Raw genomic sequence first — 26,541 nt, forward strand, 5'->3', positions numbered from 1 at the left:
TGCCCACGAATGAGGCCTCCGGTTGCCGGAACCCTGAGGGGCATCGCAGCCCGGAGCAACACCGCCCCCACCAGCCTTAGCTGAGCGCTCCCATTGGCCAGAGGCGTGCGGGTGGAGGCTCCCATTGGCCATCGGCCATAATGCTTCCATTGGTCGAAGGCCAGGCCAGCGGAGACTCCCATTGGCCGAGAGCTGTGGTTCGCCGCACGGCCTACTGGGAGTTGTAGTCGCCGCGTCGCCGGTGAGGCCGCCATTGTCCGGCGTTCGGCGAGTCGGGTGGTCCCTTTGACTGGAGTGCCTCTGTGGTCCTGGAATCACCTCAGGCGCTGTCCTTCACTGGGCGATCCAGCATGGACCCCGAGGACGAATGGGCAGCGGGAGTGATGTCTGTGGGGCCGCCGGCGGCCCGGCTTCAGGTAACAATAACAACAATAACGACGGCCGCGGGCTCCGGGCAAGCGTCTCCCGCGGAGACTGACCCTTTCACCTCGCGGCGCGGTGTGAGCGGCACCGCTGTTAATGCCCTTGACACGTGGGGAAACTCAGGCGCGGGTCGGGGCTGGCCGGTCAGAGAGGGGGCCGGGGTTCCAACCAGGCGCCTGGCCCCCGAATGCGCATGCTCCACGCGGCCCTGTCCTCCCCAGGGCTGGGGTCGGTCCTTCCCGAGAGAATCGAGCAGGCCCAGCTCCTGCGTTCGGCTCCGCCCCGCCGACACCCTTGCCCATTCCAGGAAGGTCTGTCCTCGTGTTGACTGATAACAGTAATTGTAGCGTTGGCCGGGTGCCCAGGTGGCAAGAATCATCGAATAGAGATGCTTTAACGCGTGGAGTCAGCGGACACCCACCGGGTCCCCAGCACCGCGGAGCCCCTGCCCTGGGGCTTGGGCACAACCTCTTGGGGGCAACGATGGGTCACCACGCACTGAGCGTGATGAGAGTGACTACCAGGGTCGTCCCCTGCGAGACTGTGGGAGAACTGCAGTGCAGGGCGGTCAGTGTTTGCAGGGCCATCTGGTCATCAGAGCTCCACTTTCTAGACAAAGTGGCTGCTGCCTGTGTTCTCCATAAAGCTGCCTCGCGTGGCAGGAAACAACAATAATTATACTTCCTCAAGCTCTGCAACTTTGAAATTATACACTTTTTTTTTTTTGTCGTTGGTTTGTTCATGGGGATTTGCATTATTTCAGATTTGGTACACAAAGTGAGACTTGATAATCTTAGGTTGCAGGTTTTCAGATGTGTGTTACTCCAAATTTGCATGAAATGCTACTACATTTTATTTTGTTCTTGCTGTGGATGGGGGACACGGAATGAGCCGTAAGAAAGGCTTGAGGGAAAGTGTATTAGTTACCTGTTGCTGTGTAACTCAAAACTTCGTGACCTGGAACAACAATAAATGTCTCACAAGTTCTGACTGTTAGGAGTAATGGAATGTCCTAGCTGGTGGTTCTGGTTCAGGCCCATGAAGTTACAGTGAAGATGTCAGCATAGCTGTTGTCACCTGAGACCTAACTGAGGCTGGAGGATCCACCTCCAGGATGGCTCACTCACATGTCTGTTGATAGGAGACCTCAGTTGTTCTCCATGTAGGCCTCTCTTTGGAACTGCTGGGGACCTTACAGCTTCCCACAGAACAAGTGATCCAGGAGAGGGCAAGGTAGAAACTGTAACACCTTCCATGACCTGGATTCAGAATTCACACTCTTGTCACTTCTACAGTGTCTTACTGGTTACAAAGTCAACCTTGTTCAGTGTTGGAGGGGACCACACCAGGGCTGGAGGTCATTGGCAGAGGTGGTGGGGGAGCATCTTGGAGGCTGTCCATCACAGGAGACAAGGGCCAGAATGGAGAGCTTCAAGGTCCAGTGTTTTATCTGGTTATCTGTGTCTGCTGTAACAATTCACTACAAATTTTGTGGCTTAAAACATTTGTTCTTAGGTTCTGGAGGTCAGAAGTCTGAAATCGGTTTTCTGGTCTGGAATCAAGGTATGAGCAGAGTTACCCTCCCTACCAAGGTTCTAGGGTAGAATGTTTTCTTGTCTTTTCCAGCTGTGAGAGCTACAGACCTTCTATTCCTTGCCTCATGGCCCTTTGCCCGTCTTCAAAGCCAGCATTGTAACATGTTGCTTCAGTGATCATATTGCCTTATGTCTTCTATAGTCATAGCTCCCTCTGTCTACCTCTTATAAAGACACTTGTGATTGCATTTAGGGCCCACCTGGATAATCCAGGATAATTTTTCTGTTTGAAAATCCTAATCACATCTGCACAGTTCCTTTTACCATATATAGTAATACTCACAGGTTCTAGGAACTAGGACCTGGATATCCTTGGAGGCCATTCTATATCTCAGTCTACCATAGCCAGGCTGAGAGGAGCCATCTAGTATTCAGTGATGAGAAGGAGCCATTCACGTGTTTTAAGCAGGACTAGCATAGAGTTGAAAAAACCCACTCATGCATTAGGGGCTGGTGGGAAGGGAGATACTGACAGCTCAACTAAGTGGGAAAAAGAGAGGAGTGGTTAGGGCCCAGTGATCAGGTGTTGGCTGATGCTGGGGTGGCCTGGTCAGCAGAAGAATATGTAAAGGAGAAACATCTGAGCACAGCCCCACCCCTTTAGGCTCCAGAAGTGCAAGACAAGAGGGAAGGCTACAGGGATCTGATGTGGGGCAAAAAGAACATCATGAGACAACAAGGAGTGGGCTTCTGCTAGAATTCCAAGAAGGAGGCCAAGAGGAGGCATGAAGGACTTGTATGATGCCACTGAGAATTCTCATGGCTTGGACAGACCAGTACTCAGTGGACCTGGTGTCTAGGCTGTCACCAGTGACTCTTGCAGAAGGGGTGATGATGGGAGGTGGGGGCAGGAGGCACGGGAAGCACATATCAAAATTGGTGGACATTCTGAGTGGAGGAAAGCGAAGACAGAGACAGGAGCAGAGACCTCAGTTCCCAACCAAAGGCATCTTTCTGTATGTTTCCTATCAGAGCCACCTGCTACCTGTACTAAAATTTCTTTCGTGTTTTTTAATCTACTCATGTTTTTCTTAAAAGGAAATATACCTTTAAAATTGAAGTATTTGGGGCCTGGTGCAGTGGCTCATGCCTGTAATCCCAACACTTTGAGAGTCCACAGCGGATGGATCACTTCAGGTTAGGAGTTCAAGACCAGCCTGGCCAACATGATGCAATCCCATCTCTACTAAAAGTGCAAAAATTAGCTGGGTTTGGTGGCACATGCCTGTAATCCCAGTTACTTGGGAAGCTGAGGTGGGAGAATCACATGAATCTGGGAGGTGGAGGTCACAGTGAACCAAGATTGCACCACTGCACTGCAGCCTGGTCAACAGAGTGAGGCCTTATCTCAAAAAATAAAAAAATTGAAGTATTTGGTATGTGTGGTTTTGTTTTGTTTCGTTTTTGTTTTTTTTTTTTTTTTTTTTTTTTTTGAGACGGAGTCTCGCTCTGTCGCCCAGGTTGGAGTGCAGTGGCGCGATCTCGGCTCACTGCAAGCTCCGCCTCCCAGGTTCACGCCATTCTCCTGCCTCAGCATCTCCTAGTAGCTGGGACTACAGGCGCCCGCCACCACGCCCGGCTAATTTTTTGTATTTTTAGTAGGGACGGGGTTTCACCGTGGTCTCGATCTCCTGACCTCGTGATCCGCCCGCCTCGGCCTCCCAAAGTGCTGGGATTACAAGCGTGAGCCACCGCGCCCGGCCTTGTTTCGTTTTTTAACCTAGCAGCAACTCTGATGGTGTATGGTTTTGATTTTTCATTTCCCTGATGACTAATGGTGTTGAACATCTTTTCATGTACTTATTTGCCATGTGTGTATCTTCTTTTATATATTCTTCAAAGAAATAACTATACAGATTCTTTGCCTATTTTAACTGGGTTGTCTTTTTATTACTGAGTTGTATGTGTTCATTACATAGTCTAGATACAAGTCTCTTATCAGATACATGATTCTCAATTGTTGTCTCCCATTCTGTGAGTTGTCTTTTTACTTTCTTGCTAATGTCCTTTGAACTACAAAAGTTTTGGTTTTGATGAAGTCCAATTGATTGCATTTAGTTGCTTATGCTTTTGGTTTCATATCTAAGAATCCCTTGCCAAATCCAAGGTTATAAAGATTTATCTCTGTTTTCCTCTAAGAGTTTTATAGTTTTAGCTCTTACTTTTTATTTTATTTATTTATTTTTTTTTTGAGACGGAGTCTCACTGTGTCGCCCAGGCTGGAGTGCAATGGCACGATCTCGGCTCACTGCAACCTCTGCCTCCTAAGTTCAAGCAATTCTCCTGCCTCAGCCTCCCGAGTAGCTGGGACTACAGGCGCACGCTGCCATGCCCGGCTAATTTTTCATATTTTAGTAGAGACGGGGTTTCACCATGTTGCCCAAGCTAGTCGCGAACTCCTGAGCTCAGGCAATCTGCCTGCCTCAGCCTCCCAGAGTGCTGGGATTACAGGCATGAGCCCCCGCGCCCAGCCTCTTACATTTATGGCTTTGTTTTTATTTTATTTTATTTTATTTCTTTTTTTTCCTCTTCTTTTTTTTTTCTTTGAGACAGGATGTCACTCTGGTTGCTTAGGCTGGAGCGCGGTGGCATGATCTTGGCTCGCTGCAACCTCCTCCTCTCAGACTCAAGCACTCCTCCTACATCAGCCTTCCAAGCAGCTGGGACTACAGGCAGCCTGGCTAATTTTTTCTATTTTTTTTTTTGTAGAGGCAGGGTTTTACCATGTTGCCTAGGCCACTCTTGATCTCCTGGACTCGAGTGATCTGCCTGCCTCAGCCTCACAAAGTGCTGGGATTACAAGCATGAGCCACTCTGCCCAGCCAGCCTAATTTGTTTTGAGTTAATTTTTATATATGGTATAAGGTAGAAGTCTGTGTTGGTTTGAATGTGTGCCCCAAATTTCATGTGTTGATAGTATTTGAAGGTGGTGACTTTTGGGAGAAATCTAGGATTAGATAAGGTTATCAGGTGGGACTCCCTTGAGGGGACTAGTGGCTTTAGAAGGAGAGAGAGACCTGAGCTGGCACACTCTTGCCCTGTCACCATGTGATGCCCTCCACCATCTAATGACACAACAAGAAGGCCCTCACCAGATGCCAGTAGCATGATATTAGACTTCCCAGCCTTCAGAACTGTAAGAAATAAACTTTTTTTTTTTTTTAATTGAGTCAGAGTCTCACTGTGTCGCCTGGGCTGGAGTGCAGTGGCGCGATCTTGACTCACTGCATGCTCTGCCTCCCGGGTTCACACCATTCTCCTGCCTCAGCCTCCCGTGTAGCTGGGACTACAGGCACCCGCCACGACGCCCGGCTAATTTTTTGTATTTTTAGTAGAGACGGGGTTTCACTGTGTTAGCCAGGATGGTCGCGATCTACTGACCTCGTGATCCGCCTGCCTCAGCCTCCCAAAGTGCTGGGATTACAGGCTTAAGCCACTGCGCCCAGCCCACAAATAAACTTTATCAAACTTATTGAAAGAGAAAAAAAAAAGAAACTTTCTTTATAAAGTACCTTGTCTTTAGGAGGACAAGGCGGGAGGATCACTTGAGGTCAGGAGTTCGAGACCAGCCTGGGCAACATGGAGAAACCCTGTCTGTACTAAAAAATACAAAAATTAGCTGGATGTGGTTGCATGCACCTGTAGTCCCAGCTACTCAGGAGGCTGAGCCAGGAGAATCAACTGAATCCGGGAGGCAGAGGTTACAGTGAGCCAAGATTGTGCCACTGCACTCCAGCCTGATTGACAGAGTGAGACTCCATCTCGAGAAAAAAAGAAAAAAAAACAAAAACAATAAATTATCCAGTCTGTGATATTCTGTTACAGCAACAGAAAATATGCTGAGACAGGACTATCTTTACTCTTTTCCATGTGGCTATCCAGATGTCCTGTAGGAAGTGTTTGTAAACCACTTAATCATTATACAGCCCCCAAGGGGTGATGCTTTGTTGACATGGAAACTGGGAAGCAAAGATGCTTCTTGGGGACAAAATGACTGAGCCAAGACTCTGATCCAGAAATATCTGGCTTTCAAGCATGGCTGCAGAAGGGCCTTGTTTATGGGACACATTTTAGGTAATGTTGCATCAACTTATAAAAATCAGAATTTTTCACATAAAGGCCAGGCGCAGCGGCTCACGCCTGTAATCCCAGCACTTTGGGAGGCCGAGGCGGGTAGATCACTTGAGGCTAGGGGTTCGAGACCGCCCTGGCCAACATGGTAAAACCCCGTCTCTACTAAAAATACACAAATTAGCCGGGCATGGTGATGCGCTCCTGTAGTCCCAGCAACTAGGGAGGCTGGGGCAGGAGAATCACTTGAACCTGGGAGGCAGAGGTTGTAGTAAATGGAGGTGGCACCACTGCACTCCAGCCTGGGTGACAGAGCGAGACTCTACCTCAAAAAGAAAAAGAATTTTTCACATAAAAATCTGACCTAATTTTCAGCTTCTCTTCAGAGGTGAGCTGTTCTGACAAAGGGACCTGTATTTTCCCATAATCAGTCAGTTCTGAGTCCCTGCTGCTCCTTCAGACAGGGTCCATGCTCCCCATCACCTCCAGTCCCACCACTCACAGGTAAGTGTCCTTGTGGGCTCTTAAACTGGCCTGCTTCTGTCATGTGAGCCGGCCTTGCCCTGAAAACAGGTGAATTTCTGACCCCAGCCTCTGTCTTCTTTTCAGGAAGGATGGTGAACCTCTTTTTTTTTTTGAGATGGAGTCTCGCTCTGTCGCCTCACCTGGAGTGCAGTGGTGTAATCTTGGTTCACTGCAACCTCCGCCTCTTGGGCTCAAGCGATTCTGCTGCCTCAGCTTCCCAAGTAGCTGGGATTACAGGCACGTGCCACCACGCCTAGCCAATTTCACTTTGTATCTAATTATTAGTGAGTGTATTAGTTAGCTGCTGTGTAACTATCCTAAAACAGTATCTGTTTTACTTAAAACAGTAACTGTTTGTTTAGCTGACAAACCTGCAAATCAATGGTTTAGGCCAGTCTCTGCTGGTACCCTCGTCTGTCTTGTCCGATGTAGGTCAGCTCTGCCTGGAGTTGTTGATCTTGGTGAGTCCTCTCACGTGTCCTCACGGTACAACCCACACCTATGTGTAGTGGCCTAATAGGTGCCCATGAGACCTGACTCCCATCATTCATAACGTTGCAGTCTCTCGTGACTTGGGCCTGCCTGTTTTCTCCTTTTCCATTCTTCCCCTGCCAGAAAGCACTGATGGAGATAGTCCGGCTGATTGAGAATGTGTGTGATGTTTCAGGAACCAGTGACCTTCCGGGATGTGGCTGTGGACTTTACCCAGGAGGAATGGGGGCAGCTGGACCCTACCCAGAGGATCCTCTACCGTGATGTGATGCTGGAGACCTTTGGGCACCTGCTCTCCGTAGGTAAGCCCTGCTTCGCAAGGTGTGATAGCTGATTCTCTCAGGGTTATAAGTCATGGGGCCTCTGGTGTGAGGACCTGACCTTGGGTCCTCACTCCCTATGGGAGTGCATGAAGAGGGAGGTCTGCCCTTTTCCATCGCAGTGCAGAGCTTCACCATGTTGTGAGGTGCCCACATGTCCTCACAGCCGGGAGTCTGGTCTGGAGCCTGGGCTTGTTGTTTCTCTGCCGAGCAGCCCCTCACCTCCTGTGTTTTTCCCCATTTCCAGGTCCTGAGCTTCCGAAGCCTGAAGTCATCTCCCAGCTGGAGCAAGGGACCGAGCTATGGGTGGCTGAGAGAGGAACCACCCAGGGCTGCCATCCAGGTGAGAACCTACTATGGGGAGCAGCTAATGGGAGCAGCCCAGCGGGTCACTGGAGATGCACTTCATGGAAAGGGTGGTGGTTGGTCCCGAAGACCACCCCATTCACTAGGAGTACACAGGACTCAGCATAGAGTCATGCTGACAGCTCTCAGTATGAGACCAGCAAAGGGGAAAGGCGCATGGGGATAAGTCCAGAGGAAGCCAGGTATGAGCCTCCAGAGTCCCCTCACTGTGGAGTCATTCAGGATGTGCCAGGCTCCCCCAGCACTCAGGTGTGACAGCTCATGAGACATAAGCTCTACCAGGGAATCTTGTTAGAGACTCAATGCTGGGAGTTTTGACTGAGGCTGTCACATAGACACTCTGCCTAGCACAGACCAAGATTCCAGACTATCAGGAGAAAGCCAGTGTTTGGAATAAACCACATAGTGCGTGCAGTGTGGGTGTAGTAAACCACTCTCATCAGTTAGGGTCGTGGGAACCATCCCCAAATCCAAATTCTCAGTTGCAGCCAAGGGCTAACCTTGTGAACAGGCTTCTCCTAAGAATGCTGGTCTCAGGCCTGCCGTGTTAAATCTCTGCACAGTGCTCCATAGCCTTCTCACCTGTGCTCCCATCCTCTAAGCTCAGAGGTCATCACCTGTGCTCCAGTGCTGAGAATCCCACCCCTTCCTCCCTTCTCTGCTTTGTCTTCCCTTATAGGCTGCAGGTCACTCCCTCTCTCACCATCCTTCTCAGCATGTCCTTTCTGTGGGATCATTTCTGATATGTGAACCTGCCCTTCATCTTCTCCATTTCATTCTTTCATGTCCAGATTCTTTGTGTTTTGTGTTTTGTTTTGTTTTGTTTTGAAGACAGGGTCTCACTCTATCACCTTGGCCCGAGTGCAGTGGCATAATCACGGTTCACTGCAGCCTTAACCTCCCTAGTTCAAATGATCCTCCCACCTCACCCTCCCGAGTAGCTGGGATTACAGACATGCACCACCATGCCCTGGTAATTTTTGTATTTTTAGTAGAGATGGGGTTTTGCCATGTTGCCAGGCTGGGCTCGAACTCCTGGGCTCAAGCAATCCACGTACTTTGGCCTCCCAAAGTGCTGGGACTACAGGTGTGAGCCACAGTGCCCAGCTTCTTTTTTTTTTTTTTTTTTTTTTTTTTGAGACAGTCTCTGTTGCATAGGCTGGAGTGGCAGCAGTATGATCATGGCTCACTGCAGCCTCAGCCTGCCTGGCACAAATGATCCTCCTTCAGCCTCTTGAGTAGCTGGGACTACAGGTGTGTACCCCCGCACCTGGCTAATTTTCTTTTTAAATTTTTTTGTAGAGACACAGAGTCGCACTGTGTTGCCCAGGCTGGTCTCAAACTCCTGGGCTCAAGCAATCCTCCCGTCTTAGCCTCTTAAAGTGCTGGGATTACAGGCATTAGCCACTGCACCTGGCTTTTTTTTTTTTTTTTTTTTTTTTTTTTTGAGACAGTCTCACTCTGTTGCACAGGCTGGAGTGCAGTTGCATGATCTCAGTCTCCTAAGCTCAAGTGATCCACCTATCTAAACCTCCATAGTAGCTGTTACTACAGGTGTGTACCCCCATACCCAGCTAATTTTCTTGATTTTTTTTCTTTTTCTTTTTTAAAAATTATTTTACTTTTTTTTCTTTCTTTCTTTATTTTTTTGTAGAGGCTGCTCAAACTAACTCTTGTCCAGGCTGCAGGCTGCTCAAACTAACTCCTAGGCTCAAGCAATCCTGCCTCAACCTCCTAAGTGCTGGGATTATAGGCGTAAGCCACTATGCCTGACTGTTTGTTTGTTTGTGTGTCTTTTTTTTTTTTTTTTTAAATAGAGATGAGATCTTTCTACACTGCCCAGGCTGGTCTCAAACTCCTGAGCTCCAGCAGTCCTCTTGCCTCAGCCACTGAAAGTGCTGGGATTACAGGTGTGAGCTGCTGTACCTGGTCACATGTCTAGATTCTGTAAACTTGTTCCCCACACCCTTCTTTATTCTCTTATCAGTAAGAATTGTGTTTAGCTATAAACACCCTGAAACCAGGTTGGAGCAGCTTGAAAAAAAAAGAAAAAAAAGAAGCATTTTTCTCGTAAAACAGGAGCCCTGAGTCTGCTGGTACTGTCTTAGCATCTCAGAGGTGCCAGGGCTGATTGTTCTGTGATTTTCCCAGGCTGCCCTTGGGATTACAGTACAGCTGCAGCAGCTCCAGCCATCACAACTGTGCTCCATGCAGGAAGGAGGGGAAGAGGTAGGAAGAATTCTGCCAGCCACATCTGTCCCCTTTGGAGAGAACTCCAGATGTCACCTATTGGGGGCTCTTCAGCCAGAACTAGGTCACCTCCTCTTGCACTGACCCTAGTTGCTAGGGAGGCTGGAAAGCCAGGAGGTGTCTAGATTGTCATAGTTGGCTTGGGCAAGTCATGATCCCTTTGCTGTGGCTTGTGTGTTGGTACCCTGACCACATTCTAGAGCAGATAGCATCTGGCCGTGGGATGTACAACCAGCAATGCCTGCAGATTAGCCTCCCACCCAAATACTTCTGATGCCAGCCAGGGCTTTGTGATTCTGCAGAAAAACACATGTGCCCCATGATAGCATATGACCCATCAACCGGGAGTCAGGTGAATCTGCTGCAGACCCTGTTTTCCTGTCCCTTTCATCGGTTGTCACTACGGTTACTTCAGACATGTATGTCAGAAGCAAATTTTCATCACCCTGGGCATATGCCTGTCACTCACAAGTTTTATGCCATAACCAAATCCAGGATCTAAAACGTGTGCCCATAAATACTAAGCAAAATATCATGCTTGCATGGATTAGGAGTATGGGGTCAAAATCATGATGGACAGTTTCAATAACTTAATACCTAGACAGTTACAAATACTCCAGAAGCAGAAGGTTTTCAAGGCTTTATGTTAAGACAGAAACATATTTTCCATGTAATGCTTCGTATTAGTTTCCTGTTGCTCCTGTAACAAAGTACCACAATCCAGGTGGCTTGAAAAAGCACCGATTTGGCTGGACGCGGTGGCTCAGCCCTATCATTCCAGCACTTTGGGAGGCCAGGGCGGACGGATCACTTGAGTCAGAAGTTTGAGACTAGCCTGGCCAACATGGCACAACACTGTTTCTACTAAAAATATAAAAATTAGCCAGGCGTGGTTGTGCATACCTGTAATCCCAGCTACTAAGGAGGCTGAGGCGCAAGAATCTCTTAAACCCAGGAGGTGGAGGTTGCAGTGAGCTGAGATCATGCCACGGCACTCCAGCCTGGGCAACAGAGCAAAACTCTGTCTCAAAACAAACAAAAAAAAAAGATTTATTTTCTTCTATTTGTGGAGGTCGGAAGTTCAAAATGGTTCATCAGGGCTGGTTCCTCTGGCGGCTCCCAGAGAGAATGCATTTCTGTCTTTCTCAGCAACTGGAGGCTGCCCAGACTCCTTGGCTCATAGACCCTTCCTCCATCTTCAGAGGGCTTCACTCTGACCCATTTCCATCATCACAACCCCTTCCCTGACTCAGACCCTTCTGCTGCCCTCCTATATGGACCCTTTGGTCCGATTTAGGGCCCCAGGATAATCTCCCATTTCAAGATTCTTTTTATTTACTTTCTTTTTTTTTTTTTGAGACAGAGTCTCACTCTCTCACAAGGCTGGAGTGCAGTGGTGTGATCTCGGCTCACTGCAAGCTCCACCTCCGGGTTCAAGCGATCCTCCTGCCTCAGCCTCCCGAGTAGCTGAGACTTCCGGCACATGCCACCACGCCCAGCTAATTTTTTGTATTTTTAGTAGAGATGGGATTTCACCATGTTGGCCAGGATGGTCTCAATCTCTTGACCACGTGATCCGCCCGCCTCAGCCTCCCAAAGTGCTGGGATTACAGGCATGAGCCACCGCGCCTGGCCCATTTCAAGATTCTTAATCACAGCTACAATATCCCTTTTGCCACATAAGGTTCCAGAGATTGGGATGGGGACATCTTTGAGGGGCCATTATTCAGCATATCACATGATTAAAAGAGTAAATTTTTCAATTATTTTTAAGGAAAAGAAGCCTAGTCAATAGAAGAAGACCCCGTCTCTACAAAAAAATTTAAAAATTATCTGGCATGGTGGTGTGTGCCTGTAGTCCTAGCTACTTAGGAGGCTGAGCGGGGAGGGTCACTTCAGCCCAGGAGTTTGAGGCTACAGTGAGCTACAGCTGCATCACTGTACTCCAGGCTGAGCAACAGAGCATTAAAGGATAAAGGAGAAGAGGCCGGGCGCGGCGGCTCACGCCTGTAATCCCAGCACTTTGGGAGGCCGAGGCGGGTGGTTCGCTTGAGTCCAAGAGGTCAAGACCAGCCTGGGCAACCTGGCAAAACCACATCTCTACAAAAAATGCAAAAAAATTAGCTGGGTGTGGTGGTACATGCCTGTGGTCTCAGCTGTTCAGGAGGCTGAGCCCAGGAGGTTGCGGTGAGCTGAGATCATGCCACTGCACTTCAATCTGGGTGACAGAGTAAGACCTTGTCTCAAAAATAAAATAAAATAATGGTAAAGAATCCCTGTCCAGGCAGATCCCACTCCCAGTGCACTCACAGCGGTTTGTGGGCGATCTCAAGCACCTCCTTGGCCCCTGTCACTCGTCTGGCATCATTCCTTACTGGTTCCTTTGCTTCACTTGCTGCAGGCCACCTCCTGGCTGACCGAGTCCCAGCTCTTCTCCCATTTCCCCTCTTCATCAACTGCTCACCCTCTCTCCCGGAGACTCCGTGGCTTCCCAAGTGCCAGGATCAGTGAGTCGTTCTGGGCAGCCAGGAGTCAGGCTGGAGTTGGAGCCTGTCTCAACCTCAGTGCTCTTTGCTGTTCCTGGCCAGGCCAGTTCACTAGTGTTCTCAAGTCCCCTCCTCCGGATGTTCTTCCACACTCTCCCAGCAGGCAGCACTGGTCTCGGCCGGGGTCACAGTGTTGTGTTTAGTCTCTGTGTTTCGTCCACGTTGTCTCTCGGGCAGTCTCCCGGCTCACGAGCCTGTTCCACGGATGTTCCTGAGGACCTGCCATGTGCTGCTGTTTGTGCTGTGGACGCAGCAAAGAATGACAGGAAAGGCTGGGCCCTCACTCAGCGTCTGAGAGATGGATGCCAGTGCCAGGCAGTGATGAGGCTGTAAAGGAAAATGCACCTGGGGAGGGCGAGATGGGGCGCTCATGTCCCAGGACTGGCAGGGAGGCCTCTCTGAGAAAGTGACTCAAACTGGGGCACAGGGAGCAAGGTGGGCAGATGTCTGGGGATGAGGGTTCTTGGCAGAGGGAGCAGCAGGTACAAAGGGCCCCAGGAAGGAGTATGTGGGATGCATTGGAGGGATGTGAGGAGCCATGTGGAGCAGAGTGGGCATGGGGCAAGAGTCAGGAGGTAAGGCCAGCCAGGGCATGGTGGAGAAGGGCACAGGGTCGTGTCCATCCTCAGAAGTGACTGCAGAGTGAATGGAGGAATGACCAGGGCTGGCTTGCAGTGGGGAGGAGGGTGGGTCTGTTTGGTTTTGCATAATAGCTTTATCAAGATACAATTCACATACCAGAAGTTCACCTATTAAAGTGTACTGCTCAGCGGTTTTAAGTATATTCTCACATTGTGTGCATGTATCTTTACTATCTAATTACAGAACATTTCATCACCATCTGAGTCACCTTGGGGTACCATGACAAAAACCACCGCCTGGGTGTCTCACACAACAGACATTTATTTCTCACAGTTCTGTAGGCTGGAATTCCAAGAGCACAGTGCCAGCTGATTGGGGCTCTGGTAAGGGCCCCTTCCTCGATTGCAGAAGGCCGTCTTCTCCCTGTGCCCTCATACGGCAGAGAGAGGAAGCAAGCCCTGTGGTATTTCTTCTTACAAGGTCACTAATCTCATTCTTAAAGGCCCCACCCTCGTGACCTAGTCACCTCCCGAAGGCCTCATCTCCAAATACCCTCACATTGGGAATTAGGTTTTCAACATAGGAATTTTGCTATCGACATTCAGTCCATATCAGTCACCCCAAAAGTAACCCATTAGCAGTCACCCTCCGTCTTTCCCATCCCCTGCCAACCAGTAACCTACTTTCTGTCTCCATGGATTTGCCTGTTCTAGACATTCCATACGAATGGAATCTTACAATTTGTGACCTTTGTATCTGGCTTCTTTCACTCAGCGAATGTTTTCTGGCTTATCCATGTTGCAGCAGATGTCAGTACTTTGTTCTTTTTTGTGGCTGCATAATATCCCATTGTGTGGATAGACCATATTTTGTTTATCCGTTTGTTGAGGGGCATTTGGGTTGCTTCCACTTTTGGCTATTAATTAATAGTGCTACTATGAACATTAGTGTATAAATTTTTGTGAAGTGACTTATAGTTTAGAAGAAACCTCTGGGTGCTATGTAGAGAGTCAATTTTTTTTTTTTTTTTTTTTTTGAGACAGTCTCTGCTTGGTCGCCGAGGCGGGAGTGCAGTGGTTTGATTTTGGCTCACTGCAACCTCCGCCTCCAGGGTTCAAGCAATTCTTATGCCTTAGGCTCCTGAGTGGCTGGGACTACAGGTATATAACACCACGCCCGAATAATTTTTGTATTTTTAGTAGAGACAGGGTTGGCCAGGCTGGTCTTGAACTCCTGACCTCAAGTGATCCTCCTGCCTCGGCTTCCCAAAGTGCTAGGATTACAGGCGTGAGCCACCGGGCCTAGCCAGAGAGTCAAATTTGGGGGCCAGAGGTGACAGAGCAGGAAGCCTGGCACCTGGCCAGCCTCAGCTCCTCCAGCATCTCTCCTGTTGTCAAGCTCTCGTTCATTCGTTCCCTCGATACGTTCCTTCAGCATTCACTGAGACATATTTTTGAGCTTCCACTACTTGTCATTTCTAAGCACTGGCTGTGAACATTCTAGTGTGGTGAGGTGGACCCAGAATGAGTGAACACATGATGTGTATTTTGGTCAGGACACGAGCAGATGAGGGGGCTTGAAGAAGGCTTGGGGAAAGTGGGGAGCCTGGCTTATAACAGTCCCTGTCCTAATCCCCAGAACTGGTTATCTTGGATACTGGGTGAGCAAAAGGGTCAGAATCAGACAAGGAGATGTGACGGCAGAAGCAGAGGTGAGTGAGAGAGATCTGAAGATGCTGTGCTCGGCTCCAGAGGTGAAGGAAAGGCCAGGAATGCAGGCGGCCTCTAGGAATGGGAAGACGCAAGGATTTTCCCCAGAACCTCCCGAAGAGAAACCAGCCCTGCCAGCACCTTGATTTTAGGACTTCTGCATTCCAGAACTATAAGATAATAAGTGTGAGGCCGGGTGCGGTGGCTCACGCTTGTAATCCCAGCACTTTGGGAGGCCGAGGCGGGCGGATCACGAGGTCAGGAGATCGAGACCACGGTGAAACCCCGTCTCTACTAAAAATACAAAAAATTAGCCCGGCGTGGTGGCGGGCACCTGTAGTCCCAGCTACTCAGAGAGGCTGAGGCAGGAGAATGGCCTGAACCCAGGAGGCGGAGCTTGCAGTGAGCCGAGATTGTGCCACTGCACTCCAGCCTGGGCGACAGAGCGAGACTCCGTCTCAAAAAAAAATAAAAAATAAAAAGTGTGTTTTAAGTTACAGCAGCAAACAGGGAACTCACATAGCTTCACTTCATTGCCAGTGCATGGCCCACAGCAGGTGCTCAATAAATGTTTATTGAATGAGTGAAGCCGTGTTTGAGGGCACTTGATGTTAAAATAAGAGGAGAATCGGGACTTGCCAGGGCAACTGGTTAGGACCCCAGTTCAATATCAGGCCTATGGTGTTGGAGGCCTGTCCCCCTTCCTTTTATTTCTCCCAACAGCTCAGAGATCTTTGGGTTTTCTTTCAGGCTGGGAGCCTCGATCTGAAAGCCAAGCATCGCGCAAGGAAGAGGGCCTTCCTGAAGAGGAGCCATGCCACGTCACGGGAAGGGAAGGGTTCCCGACAGATGCTCCTTATCCCACCACGTTAGGGAAAGACAGGGAGCGTCAGAGCCAGGGTCTGGCACTCAAGGAGCAGGAAAACTTGAAGCAGTTGGAATTTGGCCTCAAGGAAGCACCAGTTCAAGATCAAGGCTACAAAACTCTCCGACTTGGGGAAAACGGCGTCCTGAGTTCAAGCCCAAATCCATTCCCAGAGATCTCTAGAGGGGAGTATTTGTATACTTATGACTCACAAATTACAGACTCAGAACATAACTCCAGCTTAGTCAGTCAGCAGACAGGCTCCCCAGGAAAACAGCCCAGTGAAAACAGTGACTGTCGCAGAGCTTCCAGTCAGGCCATTCCAGTTACGGAACTCACAAAAAGCCAGGTGCAGGACAAACCCTACAAATGTACTGACTGTGGGAAGTCGTTTAACCATAACGCACACCTCACCGTGCACAAGAGGATTCATACGGGAGAAAGACCTTATATGTGCAAGGAGTGTGGGAAAGCCTTCAGCCAGAATTCCTCCCTCGTCCAGCACGAGCGCATCCACACTGGAGACAAGCCCTACAAGTGTGCCGAATGTGGGAAGTCCTTCTGCCATAGTACACACCTTACCGTCCATCGGAGGATTCACACGGGGGAGAAGCCCTACGAGTGTCAGGACTGTGGGAGGGCCTTCAACCAGAACTCCTCCCTGGGGCGGCACAAGAGGACACACACTGGGGAGAAGCCATACACCTGCAGCGTGTGTGGGAAATCCTTCTCTCGGACCACTTGCCTTTTCCTGCACCTGAGAACTCACACCGAGGAGAGGCCCTACGAGTGTAACCACTGCGGGAAGGGCTTCAGGCACAGCTCATCCCTGGCCCAGCACCAGCGGAAGCACGCAGGGGAGAAGCCCTTTGAGTGCCGCCAGAGGCTGATCTTTGAGCAGACGCCAGCTCTCACAAAGCATGAATGGACAGAAGCCCTGGGCTGTGACCCACCTTTGAGTCAAGATGAGAGGACTCACCGGAGCGACAGACCCTTCAAATGTAATCAGTGTGGGAAGTGTTTCATTCAGAGCTCTCACCTCATCCGGCACCAGATAACTCACACCAGAGAGGAGCAGCCCCATGGTCGAAGCCGGCCGCGTGAACAATCCTCGAGCAGGAACTCCCACCTGGTTCAGCACCAACGCTCGAACTCCAAAAAGAGCTCTGCAGGCGGAGCAAAGGCAGGGCAGCCAGAAAGCAGAGCCCTGGCTTTGTTTGACATCCAAAAAATCATGCAAGAGAAAAACCCTGTGCACGTTATTGGGGTGGAAGAGCCTTCTGTGGGTGCTTCCATGTTATTTGACATCAGAGAATCCACATAGGAGAGAAACTTTGCTGATGACTTTTAACCACAAGTAAAAAATGTGGTAAGTCCACACAGTGCACTCATGAAAAGAGGGGCTGGGGGTAGAAATGTCATTGGTGACTTCTGACTTCCTAAGGAAATGATGCTTCCCAAGCACCCGAGGTTGGTTGGTCCCAAATCTATCAAACTCAGTGCCCTCTTTAGCGACATATTTTGTGACATTCCTTCCATTACACCACAGTGAGTTCGCAGGTAATATAACCTACCCACCTGTGTAATGTCAAAAAAATCAATATGCGGCCCCATTTTGTAAAGGATCATTAAAATGAAAGTAATTTATGGTAGAGTAAATTGTAGAGTAACGTGTACTGACTTGGTGCAGTATTTCTCCTTGTCACTGTGGGCCCAATTTTGCCAGGAGACCTAGGGCAGTAGCCTGTTGCTTGTGGACTGGTAGAGGGTATGATGTTGACCATGGCAATACTGTGAGGGACCTTCCCATGTGGAACGTGACCTTCCAAAGTAGTGACTAACTCTTGGAAAAGTTTTTAACAACATAATATGCTATTGCATTTCTGGGAAATTCTGGGTAAATTCCAAGCATGCAGCAATTAGCTTGTGCTTATGTGTGAAGTCAGGTTAGGTTCTCAGTTCATACCCTGAAAACTGCTTATTCCACATCTGTTGATGTGGTCCACTGGGGGCAGTTCTGTTCCTCACCATCTTTGCAGCATGCATGGCTCCTGCCCATGTTTCAGCCACACCCCCAACCCAATTACGTGACTAGCCGCCATGAAATTTCACAGCATTCCCTGCAGGGGAGTGTCACAGCTCCTCTTGAAAAACATCTGGTGTTGCTATAAGCCAGAGGTTCTTTTTTTTTGTTTTTTGTTTGAGATGGAGTCTCGCTCTGTCACCCAGGCTGGAGTGCAATGGCGCAATCTGCTCACCACAACCTCCACTTCCCAGGTTAAAGCAATTCTCCTGCCTCAGCCTCCCGAGTAGCTGGGACTACAGGTGTGCGCCATCTCGCCCAGCTACTTTTTTGTTTTTTTTGTTTTTTTTTTTTTTTTGAGACGGAGTCTCACCCTGTCGCCCAGGCTGGAGTGCAGTGGTGCAATCTCGGCTCCCGGGTTCACGCCATTCTCCTGCCTCAGCCTCCCGAGTAGCTGGGACTACAGACGCCCGGCACCACGCCCGGCTAATTTTTTTGTATTTTTAGTAGAGACGGGGTTTCACCGTGTTAGCCAGGATGGTCTCAATCTCCTGACCTTGTGATCCGCCTGCCTGGGCCTCCCAAAGTGCTGTGATTACAGGCGTGAGCCACCGCACCTGGCCCTCTTTTTCTGTTTGAGACGGAGTATCGATCTGTCGCCCAGGCTGGAGTGCAGTGGCGCAATTTTGGCCCACTGCAAGCTCCGCCTCCCGGGTTCAAGCAGTTCTCGTGCTTCAGCCCTCTTGAGTAGCTAGGATTACAGGTGTGCACTACCGTGCCCAGCTAATTTTTGTATTTTTAGTAGAGATGGGGTTTTACCATGTTGGCCAGGCTGGTCTCAAACTCGTGACCTCAAGTGATCTGCCCACCTCAGTCTCCCAAAATGGTGAGATTACAGGTGTAAGCCACCGTGCCTGGCCTACTTTCACTGAATTTCTGTGATGAAACAGGAAAAATTAATTTCGTTAAATCTCAAGTAGAACTATATTGTCATTATCACATCTAAACAGATATCATCAAATACCTAGTGTTCAGATGTTCTGGGTTGCCTCATAAATTTTATTTTCTATTTGTTTCATGGTAATCATAATCTAAACAAGATCCACACAGTGCATTTGGTTGGAATTTTTCTTTTTTTTTTTTTTTTAGATGGAGACTTGCTCTGTCACGCAGTTCACTGCAACCTCCCAGGTTCAAGCAGTTCTCCTGCCTCAGCCGCCCCTATAGCTGGGACTGCAGGCATGCGCCACCACACTCAGCAAAGTTCTTAATTGTTTGTAGAGATGGGGTTTTACTATATTGCCTAGGCCAGTTTCAAACTCCTGGGCTCAGGCGATCCTCCCACCCTGGCCATCCAAAGTGCTAGGATTACAGGTGTGAGCCACTGCACCCTGCCAAACAGCAGTTTGAATAACCATGTTGGAACGGTTGAGCATTGGAACTCATTAGCGTCAGAACTTCCTGTGTCCATTTTTACTTTTTGGATGCTGGGAGTATCACAACTCAGCGATCCAATCAAAGCAAAGCTGGCTTCCAGGATGCCAGAGCCAGCTTTGTTTTTCATTTCTAGAGGTTCAACAGGACCCTGTGGATGGCCCAAGTTCGTTTCTCTGCACTTACCTTTTCGGGGTTGTCCTCAAAACATTGCCCATGTCAGCTCTCACTTTTCACAGCAACTCTGGCCTCCTACCTTGGCCTGCGCCACTTCTATCTCCTTAGATAACCTTTCATTCGCATAGCTAAATGCTGCATCCTCAGACACTGCCACAATAAGAGTTCTGTGAGTTAGTACTGTTTTATAGATAGGCAAAGTTAGGCACAGGACAAAAGCTAGTGGTAACTAGAACAAAAGTAACCAGCCCAAGCTAGGAAGTGGTGGAGTTAGAATTTGATGTTAGCACCCAGCTGACCATGGCTTAAACAGATTAGGCTTTGTTCAAAGGCTGTGTTTTCAGTGGCTCAGCTGTGTTATATCCGACATTTTCTGCAATCTCTCAACCTTTCCATTGTGGTCATGGGGAGACTACCATGGCTCCAGCCTTTGCATCCACAGTGAAGACTGAAAGAAGGGGGAATGGGCAGGCCAACACTTATCTCTGATGATGTTTAAAGGAAAACATTCCCAGAAGCCTGCAGCACATGCCCCCCTTAGTCTCATTGGCGACAGATGGGTCAGGGGGCCACCCCTAATAACAACAGGACTTAGAAACCTCGTATTTACTTTTCTAACCTGTGGTGGAGACAGGTAGGAGAGAACAGTCTTGGGAAGTGGATGATGGAGGCAGCTAGCCATATCTGCTGCTTTTCTCCTTCAAGCTCTTGGGAGAAATGCTTGTGCTCCCTATTCCCTTGGTGGCAGCTCACACCTCAGACCCGCTGTCCGCCCCCACTGCTTCACAGAACCTACTGCGACCACTGTCCACGGCACCACCTCTGGTGTCGTCTCTCTTCATCCCCAGGATTGTGAAGCCTGCTAACCTCTTTGCAGAGCTCCGTCTCCTTGCATTGTGGGGTTCCTTCTAATTCTTCAGAGACTTCTAAACCTCCCGTCCCCCCTCCTAAATGTTGGGGTCCCTGGGGTCCTAGAGTCCACCTTGTGCTCCACGCCCTCCCCAGGTGTCACCCACATCCTTAGCTTTGTGCTGCTCACCACTAAATAAATCAGTGTGGTGCTTCTGAGATTTGGGCTTCAGACCCAAACAACTGCTGTGTGCTACGGGGCAACTCCCCGAAGTGTGCCGAAAGCTCCCCAAACCCAGCCCATCCCAAACAAAACTCATTTTCCACCCAGACTAGTCTCTGCTTCCGTGATCCCTTTCCCGGAAGCTGTTTCCACTTGCCATCCCATCATGGAAGCCAGAAAATCAGTCTTCTTGACCTCTCCCCTTCCTCACTCCATGGAGTCAGAGGTCCTGTTGATTTTGCCATGTAAACATTTCGGCTTTGCTTACTTCATCCCTACTGCCACCAATAGTGCAGGATGGCCCTAAGAGGAGAAGTAATGTGCTACCAAGCGGCCAACCAGAGTGTGAACCAAACAGTCTGGCACCAAAACCCTATTCTGGATCATTCCTCCTTTCTGCTCCACCAGCAGTTTGGGGCACAGGCTTGGGAATCCAGACAGGAAAGCTCCTCCCTTCTGAAGCAGTGGGACCAACAGTGACAGCATGGTTCTAGACAGCTCTGGAAGTCAGGCCTGTGATTGCCTCATTCCCTCCACCTTGGCCCCCAAAACGGCCAGTCCTGAAGGGGTCACAGTTCATCCTTCTCTGCGGGGGCACAGGGTTGGCTGTGGTTATAGCAGCCCCACTGGGTGGTAAGCTGGGATTAAGCAATCAACTGGAACTCAATGAGCCTTGAGTTCTCAAAGGGGGTGTGGGAAGGTTCTTATACATCTTCTGTGGAGGGCAGTTTATCAGTCACTAAATTACAAATACATAAACCCTTTGTCTCACCAAACCTGCTGGGAATGAATCCTACATATATATTTATATGTGTGCAGGCTACATGGTTTTCATTATGCTATTGATTTTAAAAGTAAAAATTTGGAAACAACCTCCATGTCCACCATGGGGAACTGGCTAAATCATTTATGGTGGAATGGTGATCATAAAAATTCATTAAAAATGAAGACTCTTTATATACAGCTTGAATATTCCTTATCGAAATGCTTGGGACCAGAAGTGTTTCAGATCTTTGCATATTTTCTGTTTCTCATTTCAGTTCACATTTTCTAAGCATGATATTCCTACTGATTTCCTTGTAGATATTTTGAAACAGATAAGAAACTCCTCCGTGGAAATTACTGTTAACTAGGGAAAAGACATGTTTTTTTCTGTTCATAAAAGTAATGTGAGTTCTTTGTAGCAAAACTTGGAAAATGCATAAAAGTAAAAAAAAAAATATGAAAACCTGTGTAAAATTCCTCAACTTTAGCCATCCATAGATGGTCCTTACCATTAGGATTTTACTAATTTTCCTTGCAATTTTTTCTTAAAATATGCACATGTGTCTACACATACATACAGTGTACACTAAATTTTACATAACACACAGAGGAATATATATGTGTATAGTTATCTTGTGTTTAGAAATTTGGAATCCCTTCTAGTTGTCTTGTAACATGTGCTTACTCTATTTAGAGGATTTTCTCTATGAATTTCATGTAGCTTTTTAAATTAACTTTCAGGAGGATTGTAACAATGTGCTCTCCACCCAGTATTTTACCAGCCTTGAGTTTTCTCAAAGGGGGCATTGGAGGGGTTCTTATACATTTCCAGTGGGAATGTGAATTGATACAACTTCTGTGGAGGGCAGTTTATCAGCCACTATCTAAATTACAAATACATAAACCCTTCGTCTAAGCAAACCTGCTGGGAATGAATCCTACACATATTTTTGTACGTGTGCAGACTGTGCATGGTTTTCATTATGCTATTGATTTTAAAAGTCAGAATTTGGAAACAACCTCCATGTCCACCATGGGGAACTGGCTAAGTCATTTACGATGGAATGGAGAGCATTAAATGAAGACTCTTTATATACAGGTTGAGTATCCCTTATCCAAAATGCTCGGGACCAGAAGTGTTTCAGATTTCAGATTTTTGAATTAGGGATCCTCAAACTATACTAATGTGAGAAAGAGCTCCAAGGTAGTTAAGTAGATAAAAACAAGGTGTCAAATTGTAGAGTATGTTTCCATTTATGTAAAGAAGAAACAGGCCAGGTGGGGTGGCTCATGCCTGTAATCCCAGCACTTCGGGAGGCCGAGGCAGGTGGATCACCTGAGGTCAGGAGTTCAAGACCAGCCTGACCAACACGGTGAAACCCCATCTCTACTAAAAATGCAAAAGCCGGGTGTGGTGGTGCACACTTGTAATCCCAGCTACTCGGTAGGCTGAGGCAGGAGAATCGCTTGAACCCAGGAAGTGGAGGTTGCAGTGAGCCAATATTGTGCCATTGCACTCCAGCTTGGGCAACAAGAGCGAAACTCCATCTCAAAAATAAATAAATAAGAAACATTTGTTTATATGTACACACATAATCTCTGAAAGGGTAAAAGTGGCGAGCACACTGGTTGGTCAGGAGAATTGGGAAGACAGTGATATGAGGAATAATTTTCACTCTTTATCCTTTTATATTTTTGGAATTTTGAAACATGTAAAATTATTACCAGTTCAAAAAATAAATTTAAATTAAACAAAAATCTTAACCCTTTCAAATTAAAGTAAGTTTGATAATTTCTTTCATTGTTTACTGTCTGCATCCCCCATACAGTGTTCACATGAGCAGAGAGTGTGTGTCTTGGTCATATTCATACTTGTTCTATATATACTCGTGTGTGTGTGTTTTTGTGTTCAGTTGACAGAAACAGTTGAGTGTAAAACAGCTTTAACTCGATGATACCAAAGATGTAAGATAAAGGTCCCTGGAAGGTGGCTGTAGCGCACACATACATTTCCAAGTTACTCGAGAGCCCCCTACATGCAAGTTGTAGCCAATAGCCAAGTCCCCCATTTCCAGTGTTATCTTCATGTCCTCCAAGGTATTCAAGTTGTTTCTGCAATGGGTAACTGGGAAGAAATCAGCATCCAGTCTGAAAAGCAGTCTCCCATAGGTCTTTTGTAAGGAGATCCAACACGGACATCTTCCAGAATGCACTGTACAACATGGTAGCCACTAGTCATGTATAGCTATCTAGATGTAAATTTGTTTTTTTAATTTTACTTAAAATTTTTTTCATTTATAGCAACAGGGACTCACTATGTTGCCCAGGCTGGTCTCGAATTCCTGGGCTTAAGTGGTTCTTCCACTGTGGCCTCCCAAAGTGCTGGGATTACAGGCATGAGTCACCGCGCCCCGCCGATAGCTGATAGAATTTTAAAAGTCCCTCTGTGATGATCTGACTGTGGTAGGAATAGGGAGGGGTAACCCGACTCAGTTTGCACATTGGGAGCCTCCTCCACTAGGTCATACAGGCCTTCTGCGTGTAGATGGAATTATCGTGTCCCACACTGTACCCGGGCACCTCCCTCGATTAAGGTGATTTGCATCATGCAGGGCCTGCCTATTATTAGGGAGTCTCCTGGACATACAGAAATAGGAATGTACAGGTACTGCATACACCTGTTGCTCAATTTCCAGCTAGACGGCTGGAGGTGGGGGATAAAGAAATGGCATTCATACGGTGTAATACTAGCCATGTTTCAACAAGTTTTCAAAAAATGTTTAGTGGAGAAATGTGCAGGGTCAGTGGAAGAAAACGTGTAAAATTAGATTATGATTGTTTTATACTCTATATGGACAAGCCTAAATTGGAGGGCATTTTGGAAAACTCGCTTGGATACATGAAAACTGCCAAGATCATTATAAAGAAACAACAGGATCCATTCTAGATTGAAAGCAACTTGAAATGAGACAGTAGAGTGTAATGCGTGTTTGTGCTTGAATAAAAGATGAAAACTACGTAAGACATTGGGACAACTGGAGAAATTAGCATATGGACTAGGGATTGGGTATAGGCTTCAATGTCGTTACTTGGGTGAGTGGAAGAATGTACGTGTTCTTAGGGGACATCTGCTTAAGGATATACAGGGTTTGGAGGGAGTATCTCCAAACGATATACTTTTATATCTATGTGTGTACATGTGTGCGCGTAGAGAAAGAAAAAAGTACATACGCTGTATATTTCAAAGAACATATAAAACCATGGATCTCAATATACTTCCCTTCCGGTGCGCTGCCTGCGCAGAACGGACAGGTTCTGAGGACCCGCAGCTCCCACGCTCCGCTTCCGGCCCCGCAGCGCTGTGAACTCCATTTCCCAGAAGGCCTTGTATCCCGTGCATGGCCGTTTCCAGGCAGGAAGGCGAAGGGCCTTCTGGGAGATGAGGTCCTGGGCGGCCGCTGTCCACCAGGCGGAAGTGCGTACCGGAAGTGCCGGCGGCAGTGTGTAAGACGAGGCCGGACGTGCGGACTATCGGGCGGCCAGGCTCTCTGAGGAGGCTGCCGCAGTGGTGAGTGGTGTGTGGAGGAGCGGCGAGGGTGACTGAGGGATGGAGAGGCCCCCGTGGCCTGAGTGTGCTGACGGTGGGAGTGAATGAGTGGGCCGGTGGGACCCGTGAGGGGAACGCGACCCCGGGTTGGCGCGGGCAGAGAGGCGCGCCCGCGGTGCGTGGAGAGAGGCGCGCGGTGCGTGAGGGCGCGACGTGCTGTGTCCGGCCGGGTGTCACCGCTTATGCGCCCGTGGGAGGGGAGCGTCCTGTGTGGGAGGCGGAAGGAATGAGGGTCGTGACCAACTCAGTATACCACTGGAGGCTCTATGAGCAAACCGCAGACTCTTCTCATGAAAGCAGGATGTTGGTAAACTGACAAACTGCGTCTGCCGCCGGAAGGAATGCTGGGGGCAGTCACCCCCCAGGTCCCCTGCTCCTTGAGGTTATCTACAGGAACATTGGGAACCTGTTGAACAAAGAAAGCAGTCCTGTGGGCCTGTGTTAAATCAAATAGCTGACTGTCAGTTACCCTTTCTTCCCTATTCACTCTACCTAATAAATATGAAGGGCTGTAAAAGCTCAGGGCCCTGTTCCCTAGAATCAAGGAGCCCCCGACCCCTTCTTTCAAACAGATCCTTTTGTCTTTGTCTTCATTTCTGCCTTCGTCCTCCTTCGTTTGGTCCAGAAGCAACCGTGACAAGTGGTGCCCGACCAGGGACCTGAACCAGGAAAGGTCTGCCGGAGCAGAGAAAGTGAAACTGATCAGACGAACTACGAACCCCTGGACTGGAGAGTCTGCCGGCGGAGAATATAAGGTCAGTTCCCTGAGGAGGTATTGGGAGCGGGAAGTTTCTGAATCAGGGTAACATGGGGCAGAATTTGTCTATTGAGGAGCAACATTATGTGCAGCTGCTTAAAGTTTTACTTAAACAATCTGGTGCTCAGGTTAGTTCTCAAACATTAAGCTTCTACAGGAGGTTGTTACACATAACCCATGGTTTCTGCAGACAGGCACCCTTGCTGTGGAAAATTGAGACTGAGTAGGAGAAGGATTGAAACGAGCTCATCAGAAAGCTCTTAAAGTGGATCCTTCTGTTTTCTTTGCTTGGGGTTTGGTCTGTACTGTCCTCCTGCCATTGTCCCCTTCTTATTCTGCCAGACAGCAGGTGCTATGTTGTGAATCTCGAAAATTGAAAGAATCTTTTGTCTCACCAACAGTGCCCATTGAAAATGATAAACAGGAGAGGGAGGATGAGAACTGGCCTGTACTGCCCCCTCCAGTAGCAGAAATAGAGACCCCAATACGAAAAATTCTGCACGCTGTGGCCATAGCTGGTGAGCCACTAGGACCTTGCGTTTTTCCTATTACCTTAAGGCCTGATCCAAATAATCCACAGCAGTTTATTCATGAACACACTCCAGTAGAATTTAAATTATTGAAAGAATTAAAAGCTAGTGTGGTTAATAATGGAATACAGAGCCCATTTACTTTAGGATTGTTAGAATCTGTATTCAGCGCTATGCGCCTCCCACCCTTAGATATAAAGCATTTAGCTTGCACTTGTTTGTCTGCTAGTGCATGTTTGACATGGAATTTAAATTGGCAAGAAATGTGTGCAGATCAGGCTAGACAGAACCTCGCCGCTGGACATGGGAACATTACAGAGGAAATGCTATTGGGTAGTGACCCTTATTCAGATCTGGTGCAACAATTGACACTTCCAGATGCTGCTTACCATCAGTGTGCCTGGCCGCTAAGCATGCCTGGGCCACCATTCC

General features: G+C 48.3%; 2 protein-coding genes across 2 annotated transcripts in view; both read left to right on the forward strand.

The window, feature by feature from the left end:
- Positions 1–25,534, forward strand: ZNF8 (zinc finger protein 8). Its single transcript, XM_058425810.1, has 5 exons — positions 1–416; positions 7,282–7,408; positions 7,674–7,769; positions 15,630–17,113; positions 25,448–25,534. The coding sequence occupies exons 1-4, from the start codon at positions 351–353 to the stop codon at positions 17,066–17,068; spliced, it is 1,728 nt and encodes a 575-aa protein (XP_058281793.1). The 5' UTR covers positions 1–350; the 3' UTR covers positions 17,069–17,113; positions 25,448–25,534.
- ERVK3-1 (endogenous retrovirus group K3 member 1) overlaps positions 25,471–26,541 on the forward strand; it is an 8,282-nt gene continuing 7,211 nt past the window's right edge. Inside the window, exon 1 of the mRNA XM_058425814.1 lies at positions 25,471–25,577. The gene's annotated coding sequence lies outside the window, so the exon portion shown is untranslated. The remainder of the gene's footprint in view (positions 25,578–26,541) is intronic.

Source organism: Hylobates moloch, unplaced genomic scaffold (genome assembly GCF_009828535.3).
Source record: "Hylobates moloch isolate HMO894 unplaced genomic scaffold, HMol_V3 SCAFFOLD_12, whole genome shotgun sequence".
Taxonomy (NCBI): domain Eukaryota; kingdom Metazoa; phylum Chordata; class Mammalia; order Primates; family Hylobatidae; genus Hylobates; species Hylobates moloch.